Source organism: Phycodurus eques, chromosome 21 (assembly GCF_024500275.1).
Source record: "Phycodurus eques isolate BA_2022a chromosome 21, UOR_Pequ_1.1, whole genome shotgun sequence".
Taxonomy (NCBI): Eukaryota; Metazoa; Chordata; class Actinopteri; order Syngnathiformes; family Syngnathidae; genus Phycodurus; species Phycodurus eques.
In genome coordinates, this window is record NC_084545.1 from 13,353,792 (window position 1) to 13,379,179 (window position 25,388).

Here is a 25,388-nt window from a genome sequence, read left to right on the forward strand (position 1 = left end):
AAGGGAGTCTCATTCATCGTTTATTTCTTATCGTGGTCATGGTTCTTTGGTTCTGGAGTCTATTCCTGAGAAATGAACACCGGAGTTAGAGCACCTGTCAACCACAGTGACACTTTAGAAACATTTAATAGGTTTTCATGAAAAAAAAGCACTGTAATTAAAAGCTAGAATATTTGTTATATTTTGTTGCTGTTCAGTAAACAGCATAAATACAACACACATTGTTATTTGGATGCGCTGTAATCATTACAAACTACAGATATACTGCATTTTAGTAACCCCAAAAATTGTTTGGAAAGTGTTTAATACATTTTATAAAAATAATATTATTAATGTAATAGCATAATTAACTGAGTCATTTCTAACATACTGTCACAACAGCAATAAAAAATACCAAAGTGCTTGCTAAAAATAGCTTTTTCTTTATGTCTGTGTAGATTCTCATTCAAAGGAACTAATCTTGTTTGTTGAAGTTTTTTCTTATCCAAACATGTTTAAAAATGACTCAGGCAATTATGCTATAAGGCTAACGGTATCATTATCCTTCACCCTAATCCTATCCATCCATCCGTTTTCTGAGCTGCTTGGGCTCATTCGGGTTGCGTTGAGCCTCAGCCCAGCTGTCTGCAAGAGGTGGGGTACACCCAGGCTTGTGGGATGTGTTTGGTTGACATTTCTTGTGTTTGTAATGTTTGTAAGAATATGTTGTGCCACAACTTTCTTCCTGTGTATTCAGAGCTAACCAATGCGCCGCCGTGAAGCCCTTTTGTAAGCATTTCATCAATGTGGTGCGTCTGCCGTGAGAGCTGTAATTAAACACCTCACAAGCATATCAGTCTTTTTGTCAGAAATGAAAAGAGACAGCAAGGGAGTAAAAATAGTCACCTAATGAAATATATATGAGCGATGGGAGCACAAGTCACAGACCTAACTGCCCTTGAATAAAACACAATGTGATATAGACACAAACGCATTCGTCCACACCAATGGCTATTGAGAGGTTTGCTAACAGTGGCCTACTTAGTGTCACTCACATTTTAAAATACGAACACTCACTGGCCACAACTTTAGGCACCTATGCAATATCCAAATTCAATACATGAGCTCTATAGAATATTCTTTGCTAATATAATGATGTACACCATCTTAACATTTTGACATTCTTTTAATTCAATTAGGTAACCAAAATATGAGACCTAGTTAGTGTGTGATAACAGTCCAAAAGCACCACAGCAAACGATAATAATAAAAATAAATAAATAAAAATAAAATAATGGGCAATATCAACCTCTGCTGTTAATCGAAATTAACATCACAACTACGCTGTCCAGTTTTGATTCAGCTATATCCGGAACGTCACATGACCAAGCTCGGAAAATTGGTTAGGGGACTCCCTGTGTATGCTGTCATAACTAGCATAGCTACAGGTTGAAGACATGATGGTTTCAATCCAAACTTACTTAAATGTTGTTCAAACTATCGTGCCATCAACCCGTACCTATGCTAGTTATCGCAGCATACTGCGCTTGACAGTGTAGTTGCCACATCAATTTCGGTAGGCAACAGAGGATGATATTGCCCAACATGGCGGCCCCTCGAGATCCATGACGATTGATGTATTATTTTGTTAAATTGTTATTCCAAGAAAGCGATATTAATCAGGGTGCTGGCACAGACGGTATAACATTTTCTTACAAACAAATGTTTTTGGGTTAAGGTCCCCTTTACATTTATTTATTTATTTGGGGGGGGGGGGGGGGGGGGTTAATAACTGAGACTACTGAGAAGCCTGAGGCACGAAGGCGGTATAAGTCGCTATACAAAGCTGCTTTTTTTCCAATTCCTTGCCAAAGTATAACATCTATACATTGTGAAAAAGGGTTCAAGTGGAGGTTTATTCAAGTCGAAAGTACAAGGTAACTTTCAACGTCTCAGGGATAAACATCAAGTTGTTCCGTCTATTACAACTTCTTCTTTTCAGCCTTCCTCCTCCTCATTCTCCTCCTCCTCATCATCATCCTCCCATGTTCTCGGTTCCTCTGTTTCTCTTTCCCTCTGCTAATAAATTATGTATGCCATCTCCAACTCACGGAGTGCTGCACTGCTGCACTATCTGCTCTAAATTGCTCTCTCTCTCCGTCTCTCTCTCTCGCTCACTCTCCCTAACCCATTTCACTCTTCGCCTCTCAATCGTTCCCCTTCATCCCCCGCTACTCTTTGAATCTCTCCCTGGTCTTCCTCACCCTTTTCTCTCCATATATACATGCATACATGCACGTTCGCATGACAGACTCAACCCCCCATCCAACCGACTTCCGTCTCTGTCCGTAGGACCGGCGCTCATCTCCCAGAGTTCCTTGCAGCTCAACTCTACCCCGGAGGCTTCGCTCCAGTACTCTGCCAGCTACCATAGCAACCAGACCCTCGCCCTTAGCGACAGCATCTCCGCAGCATCTCCTCAGCGCAGCGGGCAGGTTGGAGGAGCCGTGCACAGCTATAACCAGGTAGGATATGCTGCCATGTTAGAAGACGCTAATAATGAAAGCAATAACACGACTGCTTCTTGTTTGGTTTAAACTTACCTTTCACTTTTTCCATAGTTACACCACCTGACAGATTAAATAGAAGACCGTGCATGTACTTTTATAGTAAGATGTATTTCATACATGTAAATCAGTCGCCTTTTGGCTGTTTTGACCTCAAGATAGGCCATTTACGTAAATCGTATAGATCCGATGAGTTTTTCCTGAGGGGCGGGGGGGTTTCGCTGTCGCCGTCACTGACGTCATAGGCTGTTTCGTACTCCATGAACGCTGGCAGCTAGAGCCGTTCCACACATCCACCATCAACACACAGATGTAATTGTGAATTGTGAACCTACTCCACGGCAGACTGGGGTTCCGCCTGTACGCTCGAAGTCCCAGGAGTTGACAAGACCAGAAAAAAACTTTTGCCGCTTCTGCTGTTAATAAGTCGCGGTACTTTTACTCTAAATGTCGCTCGCTACTTTTATTGACCAATTATTGCTTATTTATCAACTATTTCATGCACGAGACTACGACTTCGACTTCCGCATTGGGCGCTGTTTGCGTCATCCAATTTAAGCGCTACTGACGTCTAGTTCACCAATCAAACGACACAAAAAAGTCACATGACCTCACACAACGTCCTCCATTGGGCTTCCAGGACATAGGTATTTACACGAGATAAGCCTGCCCCGCTGATCGTCGTGCACACAGCAAAATTATTACTCAAGTACTGAGTAATAATTTTGCTGTGTACTTTTTATTCTTACTCAAGTAATTCTTTGGAGGACTACTATTTACTTGAGTCACATCATTGTCAAGTAACAGTACTCTTACTCGAGTACAATATTTGGCTACTCTACCCACCTCTGCAGCGGACATCCTCTATTTTTACTTTTACGTTTAAGCAACATTTTTGCTCCTCAGATCAGCCAGTGTCGTATTTGTTGCACTTTTCTTTTGTATTTTCTCGTTGAGGTGCTGCGGGTCGTGGCCCTGATTGTGGTCCCAGCGGAACCGCGAAGCACACGTAACATCGGCGACAAGAGCTGATCCGCTAGTACAACTTGCATTAATTAGGAAACGTGCCTACAATTATGTAATTAGTTTACGGATGTTAATGTTAAATGTATTAAGCAACGGAGCGATGTTAGGGATTATGTCACAACGCAGAATGAATTAACTTCAAATTCAGAAATGGCCTATAAAAATGGAAGAATACTGTACCTAATATTTTCCTGGAGGATGCATTTGAGATTAGCCTTTGAAGTTGGTAATAGTGAAAAATGAAGTGAAACAGACAATGATTTTAGTCACTTCTTTTCCAGAATGAGAGTGCTTAGAGGAGGATGCTATTCATGTGGCACAGCTTGCAGCTGGCATCAGGTGCAGGTGGAGATGAGCCTGGCTCAAGTTGGAGGCCAGAACAAAAAATAAATTTCAATTTCAGTCTTAAATTTGTACATCAACATGTACATGAGCGATGTAAATAAGTTCTCCCCCCCCCTAACATTTTTTTTTTTTTTTTTGTCACCTTTTTCCTTTGGTGTTTGTATGTCTGGTTTTTATGGCTTTCTTGTTGCTCCAGTTGTGCATCACAACACTGAGCAAATATTACTCATATTTTGCTAGCTTTTATTTCCGAAAAAAAAAAAAAAAAAGGATTGCACTGTATCTCATGTATCCCATAATGCGTTGATGAAGAGGGTATTTTAAAGTTTTCAAACATGGTTAAAGCTGTTATTAAGGAGACAGGTAATAATATGCTCGCCCACACATAATTAAGAGCAATCAAAAGCACCCCAGTGAGTGTTGTATTCATGAGGACCTGAGAAATAAAGCTGCAGTAGAATCCACATCATAATCACAGCAGTGTGTTAATGAAGAGTAATACGCTATGTCAAGATTTCCAAAGTGATGCATTATCGCTATAAACATGATTATTTCCACAAGAGGGGCCTCAAACAGATGCGAAAATGCCGCCATTCAATAGCTGCAGTATATTTGAAGATATGTGGGCCTTAATTTTTCATTACAACACTGGGATCATGAGGTTTCCAGGGTTTTACCTTCTGAAGATGACTTTCTTCTGTCATTTGTCGCACAATTCCACATTATTAATTGTCATTTTTGTACCATGGCAGTGCGTCCCCCTCTCTCTTCACCTCCTCCTCCTCGTCCTCTTTGCTCACCATCGCTCTCTGTGTGTCTATGGCTTTGAATGTAATCGCCTCTCATGTTTTGGCCTTGTCAGTGTAATTGGGCCAGAGCTGTCAGCGAGGGTCATGAATTGACTTTTTCACAAGCTACTGCTGCAGCTCGATGGGCAGGTGCGGCCCGCAGCCATGCACAGTATATGCACGTTTTTATTGGTGTGTGCTTGCACCAGTGTTTCCCTCAGCAGAGCATAACCCAGGTATTGATTTAATATTTTTTATAATGTGTGTACACGATCACGTTAAAAGTTAAAAGAACATTCCCTTTCAGGCTGATTTGGAGAGAAATAGAAAGAAGCTGCATGTTGGTACTCTTCTGCAGCGTATTTATATAACCCTGAGAGGCTTTGTGTTAATAATACATGGCTACATGGCACCTCAACTACTCCAGTGTTATAGTGGCAACCACCACAGTAAGGAAAGGCTCTCTGCCTCACTAATCATTTATTTGCTTTCTTCATGAATCATCAATCTCTCCTCATGCTGTCTTTACCATGGTTCACTAAATCATTAGCAGACATCTTGTCAAGCCACTTTTGGTTCCTGCATCTCATTTCTGTTCGCATTTGGCTTTGTAACCTACTAAACTAACACAGGGTCCCATGATGCTTATTCCTTGGGTGCATTCCGATGAAGACTTGGGCCTTGCATTGTGACTGACACCTCTGGCTTGAAAGACACTGCAAATTAGTTACCCTGGCATACATTTTTACTTAGAGGTGTATGATTACGGTACCTTAAATGTTTCACTCTTTGTTATATTACACCCATTTGCTGAAATCATTTGGTTTTTTTTTGTTTCCCCCCCCCTCATTAATGTACACACAGCACCCTTTACTGACAGACAAAAATGGAATTGTTGAAATTTTTTCTGATTTATTAAAAGAAGAAAAACTGAAATATCACACAGCAATAGGGATTCAGACCTTTTGCTCTGTATTTAGTAGAAGCATCCCTTTGAGCTGATACAGCCATGAGTCTTTTTGGGAATGATGCAACAAGTTTTTCACACCTGGATTTGGGGATCCTGTACCATTCCTCCTTGCAGATCCTCTCCAGTTCTGTCAGGTTGGATGGTGAATGTTGGTGGACAGCCATTTTCAGGTTTAAATCAAGACTCTGGCTGGGCCACTCAAGAACAGTCACGGAGTTGTTCTGAAGCCACTCTTTTGTTATTTTAGCTGTGTGCTTAGGGTCATTGTCTTGTTGGAAGGTGAATCTTTGTCACAGTCTGAAGTCCTGAGCACTCTGGAGAAGGTTTTTGTCCAGGATATCCCTGTACTTGCCCGCATTCATCTTTCCTTCGATTGCAACCAGTCGTCCTGTCCCTGCAGCTGAAAAACACCCCCACAGCATGATGCTGCCACCACCATGCTTCACTTTTGGGACTGTATTGAACAGCTGATGAGAAGTGCCTGGTTTTCTCCACACATACTGCTTATAATTAAGGCCAAAAAGTTTTATCTTTGTCTCAGCAGACCAGAGAATCTTACTTCTCACCATCTTGGAGTCCTTCAGGTGTTTTGAGCAAACTCCATGCTGGCTTTCATGTGTCTTGCACTGAGAAGAGGCTTCCGACGGTCCACTCTGCCATAAAGCCCCGACTGGTGGAGGGCTGCAGTGATGGTTGACTTTCTCGAACTTTCTCCCATCTCCCGACTACCTCTGTGGAGCTCAGCCACAGTGATCTTTGGGTTCTTCTTGACCTCTCTCACCAATGCTCTTCTCCCCCAATTGCTCAGTTTGGCCGGACGGCCAGCTCTAGGAAGGGTTGTGGTCCCAAACGTCTTCCAGTTAAGGATTATGGAGGCCACTCTGCTCTTAGGAATCTTAAGTGGAGCAGAATTTTTTTTGTAACCTCGGCCAGATCTGTGCCTTGCAACAATTCTCTGAGCTCTTCAACAATTCTCTGAGCTCTTCAGGCAGTTCCTTTGACCTCTGAATCATTTTTTAATAAATCTGCAAACATTTCAACAATTAAATTTTTTTCTGTCAATATGAGCTGCTGTGTGAACATTAATGAGTGGAAAAAATGAACTAAAAAATTTAAAGGGGTCTGAATACTTTCCATACCCACTGTGTGTGTGTGTGTGTGTGTGTATTCTGTATTCTGATTTCAGTCTAATATAACATATTGAAAAGAATGAAAAATGTTATCTATATTATGAAAATCATTAGGGTTGTTTTGATGCGAGTTTGTAATTTATTTATGAAGGTTACATGGAAAATGAAATCCATCCATCCATCTTTCGGAGCCGCTTATTCTCACTAGGGTCGCGGGCGTGCTGGAGCCTCGGGCAGGAGGCGGGGTACACCCTGAACTGGTTGCCAGCCAATCGCAGGGCACATAGAAACAAACAACCATTCGCACTCACAGTCATGCCTACGGGCAATTTAGAGTCTCCAATTAATGCATGTTTTTGGGATGTGGGAGGAAACCGGAGTGCCCGGAGAAAACCCACGCAGACACAGGGAGAACATGCAACCCCGATTGAACCCCGGTCCTCAGAACTATGAGGCAGTCGTCCACCGTGCCGCGAAAAATGAGATGATTTCAGCAAATTATAATGAGTAGCTGAGGATGCTGTTAAAAGGAAATGATAATTAGGTGCAGTCCAACTTACAGAAGTTGTAACGCCAAGAGTTGTTCATTTGTGAATTGAACTTATTTGTGTTGCGGAGGTCACAGGCTGACCATAGCCACATGCTAATTTCCTGTAATGTTTTAAAAGGATTTAACACAGATTCAACACAACATATAGTATAATTAGCCGACTGTTAAAATGACTAAAAGTATAAGGATTATCAGGGCTACATTGATTTTAAAATGATACTGTAACTTGGAAAGTAAAGTTATGAGAGTTATTGGCTTTGGTCAAGTCCAGGGTGTACCTTCCCTCCCAAAGTCAGCTGGGATCGGCTCCAGCTCACCCGCAGACCCTAATGAGGACAAGTGATTTAGAACAGTCATGAGAATAAAGTCAGGATTGTAGGAGGAAAAAAAAGTGAACAAGAAGTTGTGCTACTGTGAGAAGTCTTTTTTGAAGAAAAAAAAAAGTTGTCGTAAGAAAAAGATTTTAAGTTTTATGACAATGAGGCTATAATAATCTGCAAAAATATACAGTATTACATAATTAATAAATGGTTTATGGGAAAAAAAATCTTTAATTTTTTAAACTGTCTCACTGCAACTTTTTTACAACACTTTAAACCTGTTCAATATGGTCCTCAATCTAATAGATACTAAAGGCTTCAGAAGCTGTTGTGTTCTGTGATATTCATCCAAATAAGGTTTTGCTGAGCAGGCATGGCTTTTTTGCACGGCTGCAACTATTCCGCATATGTGCACACTGTTTGTGCATACATTACATATCTTCTTGTAGATGCTATTTATTCTTGCCATTAATTGAGGAGCGCCAGACGAGTAGCATTTAGTTTTTTTGTTTTGCAAACTAAAGTGAAACATTTTCAGTACTCCAAGGTGACTCAGGGACTGTGTGCTTGCATCATGGTACATTATAGCTGCTCGGGTGGGTAATAATGTATCTGGATCACCTTCACAGCTCTAAGTATCAACATAAGGCTGTGTGGCTCAGCTGAACAATGGCATATGTCCTTTCCCTCCCACCACTGTGTGTGAAGACTAAGGCAGCGCGTTCTCCTGAGAATTTAGTAAGGAACTGAGCCAAACGTTAGAACTCGTCAATTTTGCAGCACAATTTGTACCACCTGCTACAAAACAACTACTGTGTGCTGTGTTGTTGAACAACGATGCAGATTGTTTTTTGCACACAACCCGGGTCATCGTTTTATTTAGCTCACGTTCCAATTTTGTTTGTTTGTAACCATACTTGAGATCTCAGCATAGACCAAAAATGGTACTTCTTTCTGCAACTTTTATGAAGTAATCACCTGCATTCCAGATTGATTGCATGCCATTCAAAAGTCAATAAGTGGTTTACTATGAGTGGGGCTTAATTATTTGAAACTGATTTGTTTTATTGTTTTATTTATTTATATACAGTACATGATCATGAACAACTGGAGCATGCCCATGGGATACACTGGGGTGGTCTTCAACCATACATTTCTAGTTTTCAAAGGAATTGGGGACAAAGGAAAATATTGTAATCTGAAAAACGCTGGAAGTATTACTTTTTACGAAGAAATCCACCAAAATTCTTCTGGGAAAAGGCTCACAATACACTTCATGGATAGCATTTTATCTTGGTTTTAGTGAGCATCACAGTCGCTGTGCAAATTTGTATTTCTTTACTATTTTTGATTTGGCTCCACATTAGTGGACAGCTGGTTAGATTAACCAGTTATATAATGATAAAAGAAACATCAATATGATTTTTTTTAACATCAGGGGATTTGACTCACAACTTTATTTAACTTTGATGGTTTAAACAATAATGTGTGGCGGGGTTTATGTGACAATACATGATATTTAATATGTTAATACACAAAGCCTTTGTAGTTGTCTCCTCAACTTTGAGTAGGTGGTACGACAAGGCTTAATGAGAGATTATTTCAGTCAGAGTAGCTCCTCTGAGTTCATCGTCTGCTTCCAAGAGTCTGTTTGAATCCCCCCTCTGTGTTCAGCTGGGATTTCATTACGTTCTCATCTAGGTTCGTGCAGGCCTCCTCATTCAAAGATGTGACTGAAGTCATTGTGCATCAAAGTTCTTTTTATTGCTCCCTACTCTTTATCTCTTTCATTTTCCTTTCATTCACACTGCATTTCTCTCTGACCATTTCATTACCTCCCCACCCCTCACTCTGTAATTATTCATCCCTCATTCCCTCTTCCTCCTCTTTATTTCTTCACACCAACTCCCAGGTGACATCGAGCCGTGCAGCCCAGCAGCAACAATCACAAAGTGGGGCAGGGTCAGGTAAGTGTTCACCTCTCGTCTTCCTCTTTTTCTGGCCTCTGGTCAATTAGCCATATATTTTTATTCCATGAACAAATCAAGCTGACATCGCATGACACAGTTTACTGAGTTGCTGAAATTTGAGGACACTGAGAGTTATACATGGCACCTTTGGGATTAAAATAATCGTGAAAATTTGTTCAACTCGTAAGATTGTGTAAATTATTCACTCTACAGTACGGCTTGATCCTGTACACTAGGGCTGGCCAAACTTTACTTTGTCTTAAGACTTGGTGAAGCAGCATGTGGCTCATGATTCAAAGTTGTTTTGTACAAGCTGTTCCAAGTAGCTGTTAACAGTTAGATCTTTGTTGCTTAATGTTTACTCAAGGGGACAGTAGCTGCATATTTAATCTAAAGACTAATTGTATACTGCATTCTATATGTTTATTGTTTACGCCGTATAATCTCTCCTCTTCCTGGGAAGGAATAACTATAGAAAGACAACTCGGTGTTTTGCACTGCGTATTATAGTAATACTTTATCTATACAGTGGGTACGGAAAGTTTACAGACCCCCTTAAATTTTTCACTCTTGCAGCCATTTGTTAAAATCATTTAAGTAATTTTTTTCCCTCATTAATGTACACACAGCACCCCATATTGAATGAAAAAAACGTAATTGTTGAACTTTTTGCTGATTTATTAAAAAAGAAAAACTGAAATATCACACAGCCATAAGTATTCAGACCCTTTGCTGTGACACTCATAAATTTAACTTGGGTGCTGTCCATTTCTTCTGATCATCCTTAAAATGGTTCTTCACCTTCATTGGAGTCCAGCTGTGTTTGATTATACTGATTGGACTTGATTAGGAACGCCACACCCCTGTCTATATGAGACCTTACAGCTCACAGTGCATGTCAGCGAAAATGAGAATCATGAGGTCAAAGGAACTGCCAGAAGAGCTCAGAGATAGAATTGTGGCAAGACACAGATTTGGCCAAGGTTACAAAATAAATTCTGCTGCACTTAAGGTTCCTAAGAGCACAGTGTCCTCCATAATCCTGAAATGGAAGACGTTTGGACGATCAGAACCCTTCCTAGAGCTGGCCGTCCGGCCAAACTGTGCAATTGGGGAAGAAGAGCCTTGGTGAGAGAGCTAAAGAATAACCCAAAGATCACTGTGGCTGAGCTCCAGAGATGCAGTCGGGAGATGGGAGAAAGTTCTAGAAAGTCAACCATCACTGCAGCCCTCCACCAGTCGGGGCTTTATGGCAGAGTGGACCGACGGAAGCCTCTTCTCAGTGCAAGACACATGAAAGCCAACATGGAGTTTGCTAAAAAAAAAAAATCCTGAAGGACTCCAAGATGGTGAGAAATAATATTCTCTGGTCTGATGAGACCAAGATAGAAATTGTTGGCCTCAATTCGAAGTGGCGTGTGTTGAGAAAACCACCAACTGCTCCTCACCTGTCCAATACAGTCCCAACAGTGAAGCATGGTGGTGGCAGCATCATGCTGTGGGGGTGTTTTTCAGCTGCAGGGACAGGGAGACTGGTTGCAATCGAAGGAAAGATGAATGGGGCCAAGTACAGGGATATCCTGGACGAAAACCTTCTCCAGAGTGCTCAGAACCTCAGACTGGGCCGAAGGTTCACCTTCAAAAAAGACAATGACCCTAAGCACACAGCTCAAATACCGAAGGAGTCGCTTCAGAATAACTCCGTGACTGTTTTTGAATGGCTCAGACAGAGCCCTGACTTAAACCCAATTGAGCATCTCTGGACAGACCTGAAAATGGCTGTCCACCAACGTTCACCATCCAACCTGACAGAACTGGAGAGGATCTGCAAGGAGTAATGACAGATGATCCCCAAATCCAGGTGTGAAACACTTGTTGCATCATTCCCAAAAAGACTTATGGCTTTATTAGCTCAAAAGGGTGCTTCTACTAAATACTGAGCAAAGGGTGTGAATACTTATGGGTGTGTGATATTTCAGTTTTTTTCTTTTTTAATAAATCTGCAAAAATTTCGACAATTCCGGTTTTTTTTTTTTGTCAATATGGAGTCCTGTGTGTACATTAACGTGGAAAAAAATGAACTTAAATGATTTTAGCAAATGGCTGCAATATAAAAAAAGAGGGAAACATTTAAGAGGGTCTGAATACTTTCCATACCCACTGTATATATACAGTATAAAGTTAGGACCGCTATTATCTGTGTTCATTTTGTCCTGCAGGCATCTACTACTCCAGCTCCACCTTACCTGCCCAACGTGTCAATTCCCCTCTGTGTGGCGGGGGAGGGGGTTCAGGACCAGGGTCCCCCAATAAACTCCAACGCCTAGGATCGGCGTCCGATTCTCTGGGGTACTCCACCACTCAACGCCTGCCTTCCTCCTCCTCATCCTCCTCTCCCAGCAAGCAGTGTCCTGCTAATCGACTGGCGAAGTCATTCAGGTACACGAGTGACTGTGATGCTCATCTTGATTTTGATGGATTGCTGTTGATACTGAGAATGAAAAGGAACCCCGACAAACAGAATATTGCATTAAACACATCACTCTTCAAGATGATGAGAGCAGGTATGATAAGAAATAATAAAATATGGTAGAAAGTAGTATAGATTGCAGTAGAAAATAATCCATAGCCCTTAGTGTGCCTAAATTTATATTGAGGTTTCCAAAACTTTGGGACAACATCCAGAAGGCAGGCACAAGTTATCAAAAATGATAATGCAAAGATAGACATGTTATATTTATTGTTTTTCATATTGCATATAAAATATTTATATAATATATATATATTATATTATAGACATATTATCTATATTCAGAGATATATTGGTCAAGATGAATGATGTTTATTTGCCCTCCAGTACCAACGTTGCTGTGACAACAGGGGTTGGGGGAGGTTCTCCCCTGAGGTTGGCCTCTCCACCCAACTCCACCGCCGCTGGGGGAGGGGCCGGTTTATCATCGTCTCCCCTACATCAGGTAAAGATCCACTATGGCTACCAGTTTGATATACTGGGAAAGAACAAAATAATTAATACTTTTCTCTGTAAAATTGTGCATTATTATCTTTGAAATATTTCTTTAAATACAGTTGCTACTCTAACACAAATTTTGCTCTAGTCTAAATGTTGAAAGGCTGTTTACATCGTACCAATGTGAAACTTTTGCGTGGCACTGATTGAGTTTTATTCACGCCAAGTGCTTTCAAGTGATTTACACAAAGTGATTATTTCCAACCATAAACCCACTTTAGGCAACTCTACCATGTAGAAATGGGAACAAAAGTGAGTTGGTTTAGCAAACTGAGAAGTGTACCAAAACACATACTTCTGGCTGCCTGAGACCAAATGAAGTAATTTCACCAGTTTATGCACTTTTTAATCTCTCTCTCCCTCAGTTTATTTAGCAGTATTTGACCGAAAGTTACTTCTCGCCGTTGCAGATGAGCTCAGGCATTGGCAGTTATGCCACTTTGTCTCCCAAACGGCTTGCAGCTCACCATGCGTCCGACCAGTACAAGATTTCCCATGAGCTCTATGCCACTGCTACACTCCAGAGGCCTGGCAGTCTAGCAGGTGAGAGTTTACACATGCCCACACAGTCTCATGCTACATATATTGTGACAGTAGTCATTACTTCTGTAACTATACCAATCAGAGGTATTTGCACATTTGATAACCCAGCACTTGCGAATTTGAATTTCAATTTGGTCCACTATCAAAATATAATTGTAATTATATGTATATATTTCAATGGTAAATTTTATTTGCAATAACTCATTCCAGAGTGCAAACGGTCGGCATCATAAAACCTTTATTAACTGCACAGGCCATATTTTATTAGTAGTTAGGCTGGTAGATACTTATTCCGCAGGAATATCTGGCAATTATTTAATCAGTATTAAATAGTAATATCCAATGACAATTTTAACAAAATCTCGCATTGTCGATGCACCACAGGCATCTCATTTTTAATATCAATTGTCAGAAGTATACAATTAAATCAACCTCTAGCGCAACGTAAAACATTGAAACATTAACATACATAAAACACTCGAACTTTGATGCTGGCTGAAATAAGGTCAACTGAGGGGCACTAGTGGCTTGCGTGATTATTTATTTTTTAACCTGTCCTGTTCAGCTGCATGGCCATGCAGAATGGTGGATCTGTATGCCTTTTGTGCTGTAACAGTTTTGCTGTGCAACGGAAGTTTGAAATACCTGACCACACTCACCATTGCTCTGGACTGTTGACCCCAAGTATTTAAAGTCCTCCACCCTCGCTATCTCTTCTCCCTGTAGCCTCACTCTTCCCCCTCCACCCCTCTCATTCATGCATATATAATCTGTTTTACTTTGGCTAATCTGCATTCCTCTTTTTTCCAGTGCATGCATCCACCTTTATAACTGTTCCTTCATCTGCTCCCTGCTTTCACTGCAGATCACAATGTCATCTGCGAACATCATGGTCCACGGAGACTCCAGTCTAACTTCATCTGTCAGCCTATCCATCACCACTTCAAACAGGAAGGGGTTTAGGACCCTAACCTGCTGCACATACTTTCCATCTCTATCCCTCTGTCTGGCCAACCTGGATTGATCTTTTTCTCCTTCTTTAGAGTCCAACCTGGCATACATGTCATCATATGCCTCTTGTTTGGCCTTTGTCACCTCTACCTTTCCCCTAGGTCGCATCTCCATGTATTCTTTTCTCCTCTCCTCAGTCCTTTCGGTGTCCCACTTCTTCTTAGCTAACCTCTTTCCATGTATGATTTCCTGTACTTTGAGGTTCCACCACCAAGTCTCCCTCTCCATTTTCCTACCAGAAGATACACCAAGTACGCTCCTGCCTGTTTGTCTGATCTTCTGGAAGCTCCTCCTGTCCACCAAGAGCCTGTCTCACCTCTTCCCGAAAAGCCGCATAAGACTCTTCCTTTCTCAGCTTCCACCACATAGCTCACTGCTCTGCTTTTGTCTTCTTAATCTTCCACCCCACCACCAGAGACATCTTACACAGTACCATCCTATGCTGTCTAGCCACACTTTCCCCTACCACTACATTCCAGTCGGTAACCTCCTTCAGATTACATCGTCTGCACAAGATGTCCTGGACACACAATATATCAACCTTTCTCCTAATTATCATGTCAACCAACTCCTGAGATTTTCCAGTCATAGTCCCAACATTCAAAGTCCCCACATTCAGTTCTAGGCTATGTGCTTTCCCCTTCTCTTTCTGCCGAAGAACCCGCTTTCCACCTCTCCTTCGTCTTTGACCCATAGTAGCTGAATCTCCACCGGCGCCCTGTAGGTCTATAGCACCGGTGGCGGACGTTGTTAACCCGGGCAACGACCGATCTGGTATGGAATTCTTTGGAAGAACGCTCATATTTGTTTGGCAAAGTTTTAAGATGGATGCCCTTCCTGACGCAACCCTCTGCATTTATCCGGGCTTGGGACCGGCATACAGTTTGCACTGGCTTGTTCCCCCCATCGGGCTGCATTACCACTGTAATTATGCTACATTTTTATATTGTAACTACAGCTCATATTGGGGCAGTATCAGTTCACTTGGAAGAGCTGTTGATGAAAACTCCTGAATTCAAGTTTGCTTTGGGTTGCTGAAAGGAAAAACAGCTTGTGGGAAAATCTATAAGAATATCAATATGGCTTTGTGTGTGTGTGTTTGTGTGGGCCCAGTGTTATTTAAGCACCTGGGTTATGATGGAGCCTCTTTGTTGCATATCAGTGCCCTCGCTCAGCCATTCTTAGAAAGGTCAAGTGCTGCGTTTAAGTCGATTGAATGAACTGATCTGTGTACGACACCGCTGGCGTGTTATGGTTAGCATCCTGAGATTTACGTCCACGTACAAGTCCAAAAAATGTTTTCGAGCACGCTTGTGGCAATAAAGTAGTGTTTATAACTATTTGTAAATATACTGCCTGATGGTATTAACTATTGAATATCAGATCAAGGCTGTTTTCGGAATGAGTATGTATAATTCTAAGTAGGGATGGGTTTTTGAAAAATTAACCCTACAGTATTTGAAGATTAACAATAGATGAATTTTTTTTGAATTATTCCCAATAAGATGGTAGAATTGCTCTCTTAATCCTCTTTTCTTGCTAACGTTGTATTGAGCACAAAAACTTTCCATTGTTGACATCATGTGTACTTCTTTCAGACAGAAAACTTTTGAGACTAAATCAGCAATGCTTTTATTGCTTGAAGCCAAGTCATACAATTCATTTTACTTAAGCTGCTTCAAAATGCAATTAATTTACATAATTTCCAGACAATTGACAGAATTCTAAATAATCAATTTTGTGTTTTAGTTCCCATCCTTATATTTAAAGCTTGAATTGGACCATTTTCCAGCAACATTTCTGACTAAATTCTCATGAGAGTATGCCTGGAATTTAACTGGATAAATCTTGACAGTGAAGTTCCATCATTTGTATTGTTAGTTGTTGTTGACCCCAAAGCAGATACAAAATGTTGACAGAGTAACTCAAAGGATTTATTTCAATAAAGTACAAATAAAAGTGCAACTGACAAGTAGGTGCGGTATTGTTCCACAAAGAGAGAAAGAAAAAAAGATACAAAAAAACCCCCCCAAAAAATACATAAAGCATTCACCATACTAGAAACTAACTGAGGAAGGAGTACAACACAACAAATGGCAGGAAAATCCCAGAATTTAGGGGCGGGGGGGGGAGAAGGAGCACAAAGATAAAACATCCAACAAGGAGTAGTGTTCAATACGAGAAAAGGCTATGATGCAGCACAGCTGAAGTAGGGGAGCCGATAGCCAATAGTCCCCAGTAGTGATGTTACAAGATGTGCCAAGTCTTCGAGGCGTGTGTCAAGTAATGGAAGAGGCGTTTCTGCAAAGCGCACATCGAGGCTTGCTTCATTTAGGGGCCTAACCCTAGTGATGAGGTCCGAAGCCTCGCTGCTCGGCTGTACCACGTGACCGATTCGGGAAGCGCTTCAGATTTTGCCGTGAGGTTTGACAGCAATCTAAACCCCTCATGCATGCTCCATTCAAAATGGGTGTGTGTGTGTTTTTTTTTTTATATAGAATTGCAGTCAGCTCAGTTTGGATAAAGACTGTGTAGTTTGTATAGGCTAAGGAGGAGGTGGAGAAAAGAAAGTCATTCTTGTATGGCACTAATATTGAGAGCCAGCACTGACCGTAGTAATAGACACTTGAACGGTTGACGTTTTATGATGTTGCCTGAGGCACAGTTGGGATCCCTTAGCGTGGTCAAGTATAAGGCCTTGCTCTATTTCTGAATTAACTGGCCATGAGAATTGTTGGACGTATTTACAGTATAATCATTTTCAAGATGGTTTGTTGAGTCATTCATGTAATCCAAAATGAATTACAAATATTCTGCAAACATCGTTACCATATTTGTTTTGAATCCTTTTCACACAACAAAAAGCACTGAGGCACCAAAGGGCCGGGTTTTTTTCATAGATTTTGTTATCCTTAAATAGTTTACCAAATTAAACATCATGGGAGGGCTATTTTCTGCACCATTTTTTTCTTCTTTACTTAATGTTCCCTCTCCCTTTTGGAAGAAAGAGGTCAGTGCTTCTGCGAGTGAGGCCCTTTGAGTCAAAAATATAAATGAATAAAGAAATAAAAACCAACTCATCAAGACTTCAAAGACAAAGTGGATCGGAGGAAGGGAGCCAGCTTGAATGAGTCATGCAGTTAAATGGGCGTGTCTTGACTTTTTATTAGCTCGCAAATTCAGACTGTCTTAACCTAGGTTGTTTTGAAGCTTTCCTCCTGTTTTTCTCGGTTTTCATCGTGGTACGACCCAGTGGTTGTCACAAATACAGTACAAGCTTTCGTTGTTCGTGAGCTCTTCATTTTGTTCTATGTTATTCCTTTATTGTGAGACGCATGTAAACAACATTGATCTTGCTAACATTCAATCCAATGTCATTGCTGATAGTTGTACCAGTCTGCTTCCTTGATGGACCCAGATGTACTGTGTGTGGGTATGATTGTTATTATTGCAGTGATGGAAATCGTGGCCTCAACTGAGCTAACATGGATGATGCCATGTCAGCATGTCTTGTTTTTCTTCATTTAAACAAGAAAAACAAATATTTAAGGTTTTATTGGTAGAAAGGATTCTCTTCTCCTTTAGAGGCTTATCCTGTCTAAGGATGTGGTAGGGATGCATCATGATAGTTGCTTTATTTGTCACTTCTTCCACACGAAACTCACCCAAGACTGCCTTAATCTTTGTGCAGTGCGGGAAAATGGGCCTTCCTAACAAATATGGTACCACAAAGTTGGAAGCATCAAATTGTCTTGGTTAGATGGGTGATTAAAGTTCAGAATAGAATGGACCCAAACCAAATCCTGATTGATTATAGATTTTTAATAGAGGGGTTTCTTTTTTCCACTTATATACAGGTAGTTTACATTATCCTATATCAGAGGGTATTTATTAAATTCCAATATGATGTGAAAGGCTGAAGCGGTCGCAGCTTTAAATTGATGGTGCAGTTACTTAGCGTTTTAAAAATCATAGCGTTGGGCTCGTTCCTTCCCCTCAGAGCCCGGAATCTCCTTAGCACACGACTCGCCATCGACAGAGCTAATGTGACACGATAGCTCCACTGGACCGTCATTCTCTCTCGCTCCCTCTCATTCACTCTCACTCATAGCTTGCTACAGTGTATACATATGATCAACTCCTCCCACTTTATGGTCCTTCCTGGCTCATTATCATATTAGTCCTTTTCTACTCGTTTCTTGATTTAACTTCTTCTTGTCAGAGGGACGCCCCTGCCTTAAATTTGTTCGCCAATGTAATGAAGAAATGCCTCCTGTCTATGTCTTCGTCGCCCTGTGAATTTGGACCTCGTGCCAAACACACGCCATCTCTTCTTTTTTTTCTTTTGTGACAACCAGCAATGTGTTCAGTTGAGATAAAAAATGAAATGCAATGACATTTTTCTCTTTTACCATCTGCTAATTATCCAACATTTCTTCCAGCTCTTGTGTCACCATGGTGTACTTACTGTCTACTTTTTAATGTCAGCTGTTGATATAAAACGTTATAAATATGTAAATGGACCATCTTTGTAACTTCTTACAGGCGAATGGGGGAAGAAATGGTGTGCAAATGGAAAGGCCTTGTCACGATAGGTTTTCCGAAGGCAAGGCAAAAACGGAGGACCCAAGTGTAGGGAAGCAGGGAGACAAGGCAAGAGTCAAAAACATTTCCCAAAAGAAGGCAAACAAGGAACATGGATAAAGCAAACAAAACAAAGTCCCACAACAGATAACCAAAGTAAAGAAACTCGAATAAACCTAAAACTGGAAACAAAACATGACTGAGTAAGACGTGGCACAGACAGAGACAATGACACCTCACAATGAACCGCCAAGAACTGAAAGAAACCAGGGTACTAAATTCAAACGGATTGACGAGGCAACGAGGTATGCCTGGACAAGACACGAGTGGCTGGAGGGAGCTGATTGGCTGACACAAGGTAGAAGGTTGATGAGAACAGGTGGACACAACTGAAGGAGCACACAAGACGTGAGCATGAAACGAAACCAAACGCAACCCTAACCAAAACAGACCATAACACTACCCCCCCACCGCCCCCACTTTACTCCCTTTACTCTCGACACTCCTTACAGTAAGTGTAAGTGCCCTTCCAAATTGAGAGTATTCACCGCTTTTCTTATTAATGTACTTATCCACCCCATCTTGACAACATCATATTTGACTTCACTCTCTTTAGCCTCTAAGGTCATTATGACCCCCTTCGAGTCATATTTTTTCATGGACCTTCTATAATATCTTTTCCCCTTCTACTATAAAATCAATCTGACATGCAGAAGGGGATTTTAGCACTTTTATATCATTTTTCTTCTCTCTGTTCACTCCAGGCTCTCGTGGCTCCTACAGTAGTCAGCACAGCCAGGAGCCCCTCCGACCCTTGGGGTCTCCAGAGCACCATATAGACCCCATTTATGAGGAACGCGTCTACCACAACAAGGGTCCCATGAGGAGCCTCAGCCAGAGCCAAGGGCCTGACATTGGCCCCTATCGCAACAACACCGGTAGGCAATTTTTACATTTGCTTGTATTTACTTCATATGTTGCGTATATAGATCCAATTTGTTTGGCTTTTGAACCAATTTATGCTTTAGTAAGTAATGTAAATAGAAACAACCAGGTCCAAGGTCACCATCGTAAAATGGTGGCATGGACGTGTGGGAGACACTTGTGCAGTCAAATCATCAATCAGAATTCATCACCATGATGATTCAAATATCCTGCATTATCAAACACAATAATGTTCATTATTGAAAATGTCAGAGAATTTACAGTATACAACATGGTTGTAATTGTGGTTGTAGTTTTCAATGGTGTGGAATTGCACTCATGTGCTTGATAGCGTGAGAGTGCCATCAAGCACATGTGAACTGTAAGACGTATTCATTCTCTCAGCTTCCTTGTGTAACTCCATTGTTGCCAATGCATTTTAATAGGGCCTCACTGTGCTTATCTCAGTGCGGGTTTAGGTACACCGTGTTAATCCCATTAACATTATCATACCGGGATAAAAACACCCAAGTCGGTTCCGCCACATTCACAGCTCCCTTGATGTCATTAGCCAGCCTCCCCTTAATAGCTATCATTAGCATTTGGGGCTGAACCATGCCAGTAAATATGCCATTCCGGCCCTGCATTGGAGTTGATCAATTTCACTCGCACAAAGGGGACATGAAAATTTGCATTTAAGTATGAAGCCCAGCTTTCTAGGTACACTTCAGCATTAATAGATCATTAGCTGTACTCTTCTTCTTGTAAAAGTCTGTGTAGTACATACACAGCGATAGGATTGTCTTAGTGAGAAGCGTTTTAATTAAATAAGTGCACTTCAGAAGTGGTGAGAACAAATTCCCTATTATCTCTAATTTACTGTTCCGTTTATTTGTAGGTTCAAAAGATGAGTCGAAGAAAATACACAAAGGAAATTTACAGAGAAGCTCCAAAAATCAATACGATGCGAAGTAAAGCATGTGCTTTTAATTGTAACCCTTGAGCTTCACGATACCCCGCTCCAAAACACCCAGTATAACGATTTTTTTCCATACACAATTTAAACTCCAATACGCTTTTGGGCCAACAAGCTGGTACATCAACAACAAAGCCTCAGCCTTCGATAATAAGGCAATAATTTGTATTGTATGTACAGTGACTATAAGAATATCAAAATGGGATTCATATTACTTAAGCGATTGCACTTAATGAATTGCTTAAAAGCTGTGCTGATATGGTGACTAGTAAGTCATTAATTATGTGACATTGCCTTTTCTTGGCAATGGCAGACTCACTTATTAGGGTGGTGATGCTTCACTAACACATTTTGCAAGTTATCCCTCACGGTGCAAAGGAAAAAGAAATTTTTGTCTTATTCCTTCCATAACTGTCAAAGCTGCATTCTTGGGGACACTACATACTGAATCGCATTAATTCAAGCAATGTGGGTCGTCATGTTTCTTATTATGTAACCCTGTGTTTTAAAGGCCTGGATGCATCATTAGGATGCCTGCACAAAACAATACTGTAAGACCCACGACAACAGTTGTATCAAAAGGCTGCCTTTCCAAATGTAATAATATTTGAAGTTAAGTTGTAATTGAATTATATGTTTATTATTGTGCTTTGAAGTGTTGTGGAACAGCTGTACTACATATTGCACCTGTTCCTAATAGCTTGGTTAAATGAAAGGGCCAACCTCTCAGTAGGTTCTCAGTAGTACTTTAGTCAATAAGACTATCCATCCTTCCATCTTCTGTACCGCTTCTCCTCACGAGGGTCGCAGGCTGCTGGAGCCTATCCCAGCTATCTTCGGGCGGGAGGCGGGGTACACCCTGAACCGGTCGCCAACCAATCGCAGACCACATATCAACAAACAACCATTCACACTCACATTCACACCTATGGGCAAATTAGAGTCTCCAATCAACCTACCACGCATGTCTTTGGGATGTGGGAGGAAACTGGCACCCTCCCAGGCACGGGGAGAACACGCAAAGTCCACACATGTGGGGCCGGGATTTGAACCCCGGTCCCCAGAACTGTGACGCAGATGTGCTCGCCAGTTGTCCACCGTGCCGGCTCAATAAGACTAATCATCTATAACCACCATTGTGTTGACATTACTTGTGTTGTGTTCTAAGGAGTAGTTTATTGTGGCACCTACTGCATTTTAGTGATATGCATGAATGATTCTTACTACTGCATACGTGTCTCATATTCTGTTCTGTTTTCAAAGCAGTGGGGGTACTAATTAAAAACTGTATCAACTTTAAATTTAGCTTTACTCTGCTGCTCACACCAACTATTATTGTGTGTGTGTGTGTGTGGTGGGGGGCATTGTTTCAGTGTTCGCTCATGGATTAAACCAGGCCAAGGCCCCAGAGGACCGCAGGTTAATGTGGTCTATTTCAAAAGATTATTCCGGCATGGTCACAATGTCCCTCTCTTTCTCATACAGTTCTCTTTGTTGTGATAATAGTATGGCTTATGTTACGCTGTTCCTTTTCTTCTTTTCGCTGTCTAATAGAGGCAAATGAGACCTATTGCTATTCTTAATACTGTTGCAGTGTTACCCTAACATGATACAAATTAATCTCAAAAGTGACTTGTCTTTGTTGCTTGCAGTTCCATGCAAGACGGGCTTTTCCTTGATTTCAAGCAGCGTAGTCATGATGCTCCTGTTGTTTACATTCCATTTGTTGTCTCACAGACCTCATTAGCTCCTCTGCATGAAAATGAATCATTTGCCCATTAATTTTAATTCAAAAAAAGGTTTTCAAAAGAACACAATTTAAATAGTCAAACACAAAACAGCTGGCCAGCATAATTAGGAAGTGTTAATGCTTTTTAATTTATATTAAAAAAGGGACGAAATAATAAAATGTTACTCCAAAAATAAAAAAGTTAATCTTGCATGCAGTGCCTTTGCATACTGCTACACTTACAAGCCACAACCGTAGGCGTGTTATAACCGCGAGCAAAATATTGTGGTTTCATGGTGTCAAGGTATTGCACGACTGCTTTAAAAGGTATTATTTTGAAATGTTCGGGTAAAGAAATGTTGCTAAATAAAATAAAAAAGAGCTTAGTTCTCAGAAAAATGAATAGCTACTTGTCTGCTCTTCTCCGCTTTGTAATGTCTGAGAAGAAACAAACTGTTAGCCATGCTAGTTAGCTAGTTATATCTATCGATAGCAATTCTATACTATTTATTTCACCTATTGTAGGCACTGTAACTCTCATAGTTGGTTGTAAACGTTCATTTTAAGAGAGTGTTACAATAATATATTAGCGTTACCTTGAAAATAAATAAATGTCAATGTAAATTTGTATTGGAAGTATTGCCTCAATTCTCAATCGACAAAGTGAAAGTCGTTGGGCTCACTGACTACTGGCACCCGACAATGGGAAAGCAAGCGGTCGTACCACTTCGGCTGCACTGACAACTAAAAGGGGGGGGGGAAAAAAAAAAACTCATAATGCTGTTGGAAAGTTTTTGTTGTTTTGAAACCGTGACTTAAAAACACAATCGCAATATACTTATAAACTGGTAAAATTGTAGGGACACCAGCATAATCTAATGAGATCCAATACAAGAGCGTTATAAAAAAATAAGGCCCTTTTGAAGATAAAATACTCAGTTTCAGTTAACTCTGTCAGAAAAAAGATACATTTACAAACTGTATGATTGTAGTAGCAGTGGTTACCCTATTTAGCTACATTAGAAGTGTGAAGCCTCTCAGTACGTTGCGGTGCAATGACTTCATTCCGTCCATCAATCCATTTTCTAGCCTATTCCAGATGACTTTTGGCCAAAGATAGACTAGACCTAAATTGGTCGCCCGCCCATCAATCGCAGGGCACACATACTGTAGACACACAACTATTAACACTCCCTTCATGAGGAGTAACTGAACCCATGCTGCCCGTGCAACATTTATCATTATCAGTGAGCAAGCATTCAACACAATAATAAACTTCGTGTTAAATTAAATCAAAAACATAGTGTTATCTTTATGAAGGAAGTTTGCTTAATAAAATTATTGCTTTGGGTTTCATTGGATTGTACACGTGTCCTACTAAAGAATGCACATCAATTAATTATATGTATTCAAAAAATAAAAAAGATCATCCACCTCGTTTTCTTCTCTTTCTTCCCTTAGGCATTTATTTTTAACGTTGCGCGTTTGTACCTTTTATGTGTGTCCTGAAAACCCTCTTGGCTACTTAATGACTGACCACTGGGAATAGCTGCACATTTTCTATTTAATAGCTTAGTACCAGCCCTGCGCATAGCTCAAGTGGCATCAAAGGGGGACAATGGGTGATTTCCCACATAGCTCTGGAAGCCACTTTACGGTATTGTTGGTTGATAAAAGGCTAGTTCAGTAGCACTTCAGTATCTTTAGACAGGAGCTGGACAGAAATTGTGCTACAATCAGTAAATCCACTTGCGAAAAGGAGGTTATATATCTGTCCAGCCTTTAACACATAAGATAACCTTACAAGAAATATGTGGAAGGGAAAAACGCTGGAAAAATTGCAAAGCTTTGTGTTACACACCTGCATATACCCTTTTACATATACAGAGGCATCCTGCCCTCGTTACTACCCTTATTACTCCTGTAGTTGTGTGCTACCCTTAATACTTTATCACCTCCCAAACAGACAAGGGCAAAGCTAAGATGCAGCTGCTCCTCAAACTTTATTTGCATATTTTGCCAAACTCTACTGCATGATAAAGCTCGATACAGTTACAACTGTGAGTGTGTAAACGCACAACAGGGCTGTAACGGTATTCCAAAAATCACAATTCAGTTTGTACACTGTTTTAAAGGTCAGAGTTCAACAGTAACATATTGACCAATTATTTTTGCGATAACAAAATAATAATGCCATTTGTTATTGTTTTGGCATTACCTGAAGAGCCCAGAAGAGATTAAATACTGCCGGAAGTTGCGTTTCGACGTGCGCTATTTTCTTATTTTGTGCTGCTGCCGTAGTCACGTTCGTGTGATGCCTTTTCAAATGAGTTAACGAGTTTGACATCCTGCCAAAAGCGTGTGCTGCTGCCGTATTCACGTTCGTGTGATGCCTTTTCAAATGAGTTAACTTTGACATCGTGCCAAAAGCATATCGCTAGTCATAATATGTGCTCACCAGAAACTAAGTTCCAATGTGTTTGTTTATGGAGGAGGCGTAATATAATATTTTAATAAGGTAATGGCTCCCGCATTTTATTTTTACATTTCTATATTAGATCACTAGATTTAAACATATGAAGGAAAAATTGTGGCAAGTTTTCGCAGGCCCATAAAATGACCGGGTTCGGTAGCTGTAGATGTCGATGTTAGTATGACACGTGCATTCGATTCTGAAGCCTCACAACATTAGTTGATGGGTTGTATTTCAAATTTTGTTTGACTTTTGAAGCATATATATTCTGATGTTTTCTTTTCCCCACAAACGCGTCAAGAAGGCTACTGTCCAGCCTTACATCTACATTTCACCAATTGGCTCTGGCTAGCAAATGTGTTGTTTCTACAGTAATCAGCCTCAAAAACTTTGTGGGAGGGAGACAAAAAAGACAAGAGGGATAAGAGGAAGCAAGGACGAGCTCATCATCAGAGGAGGAGGAGGATGAGGACGA

At 40.8% G+C, this 25,388-nt stretch overlaps 1 protein-coding gene across 1 annotated transcript in view; it reads left to right on the forward strand.

The window, feature by feature from the left end:
* ctnnd2a (catenin (cadherin-associated protein), delta 2a) overlaps positions 1–25,388 on the forward strand; it is a 215,704-nt gene that overhangs the window by 98,976 nt on the left and 91,340 nt on the right. The window contains exons 7-12 of the mRNA XM_061666667.1: positions 2,332–2,504; positions 9,588–9,642; positions 11,865–12,084; positions 12,503–12,620; positions 13,084–13,216; positions 19,576–19,749. Coding sequence (XP_061522651.1) covers positions 2,332–2,504; positions 9,588–9,642; positions 11,865–12,084; positions 12,503–12,620; positions 13,084–13,216; positions 19,576–19,749 — 873 coding nt within the window. The remainder of the gene's footprint in view (positions 1–2,331; positions 2,505–9,587; positions 9,643–11,864; positions 12,085–12,502; positions 12,621–13,083; positions 13,217–19,575; positions 19,750–25,388) is intronic.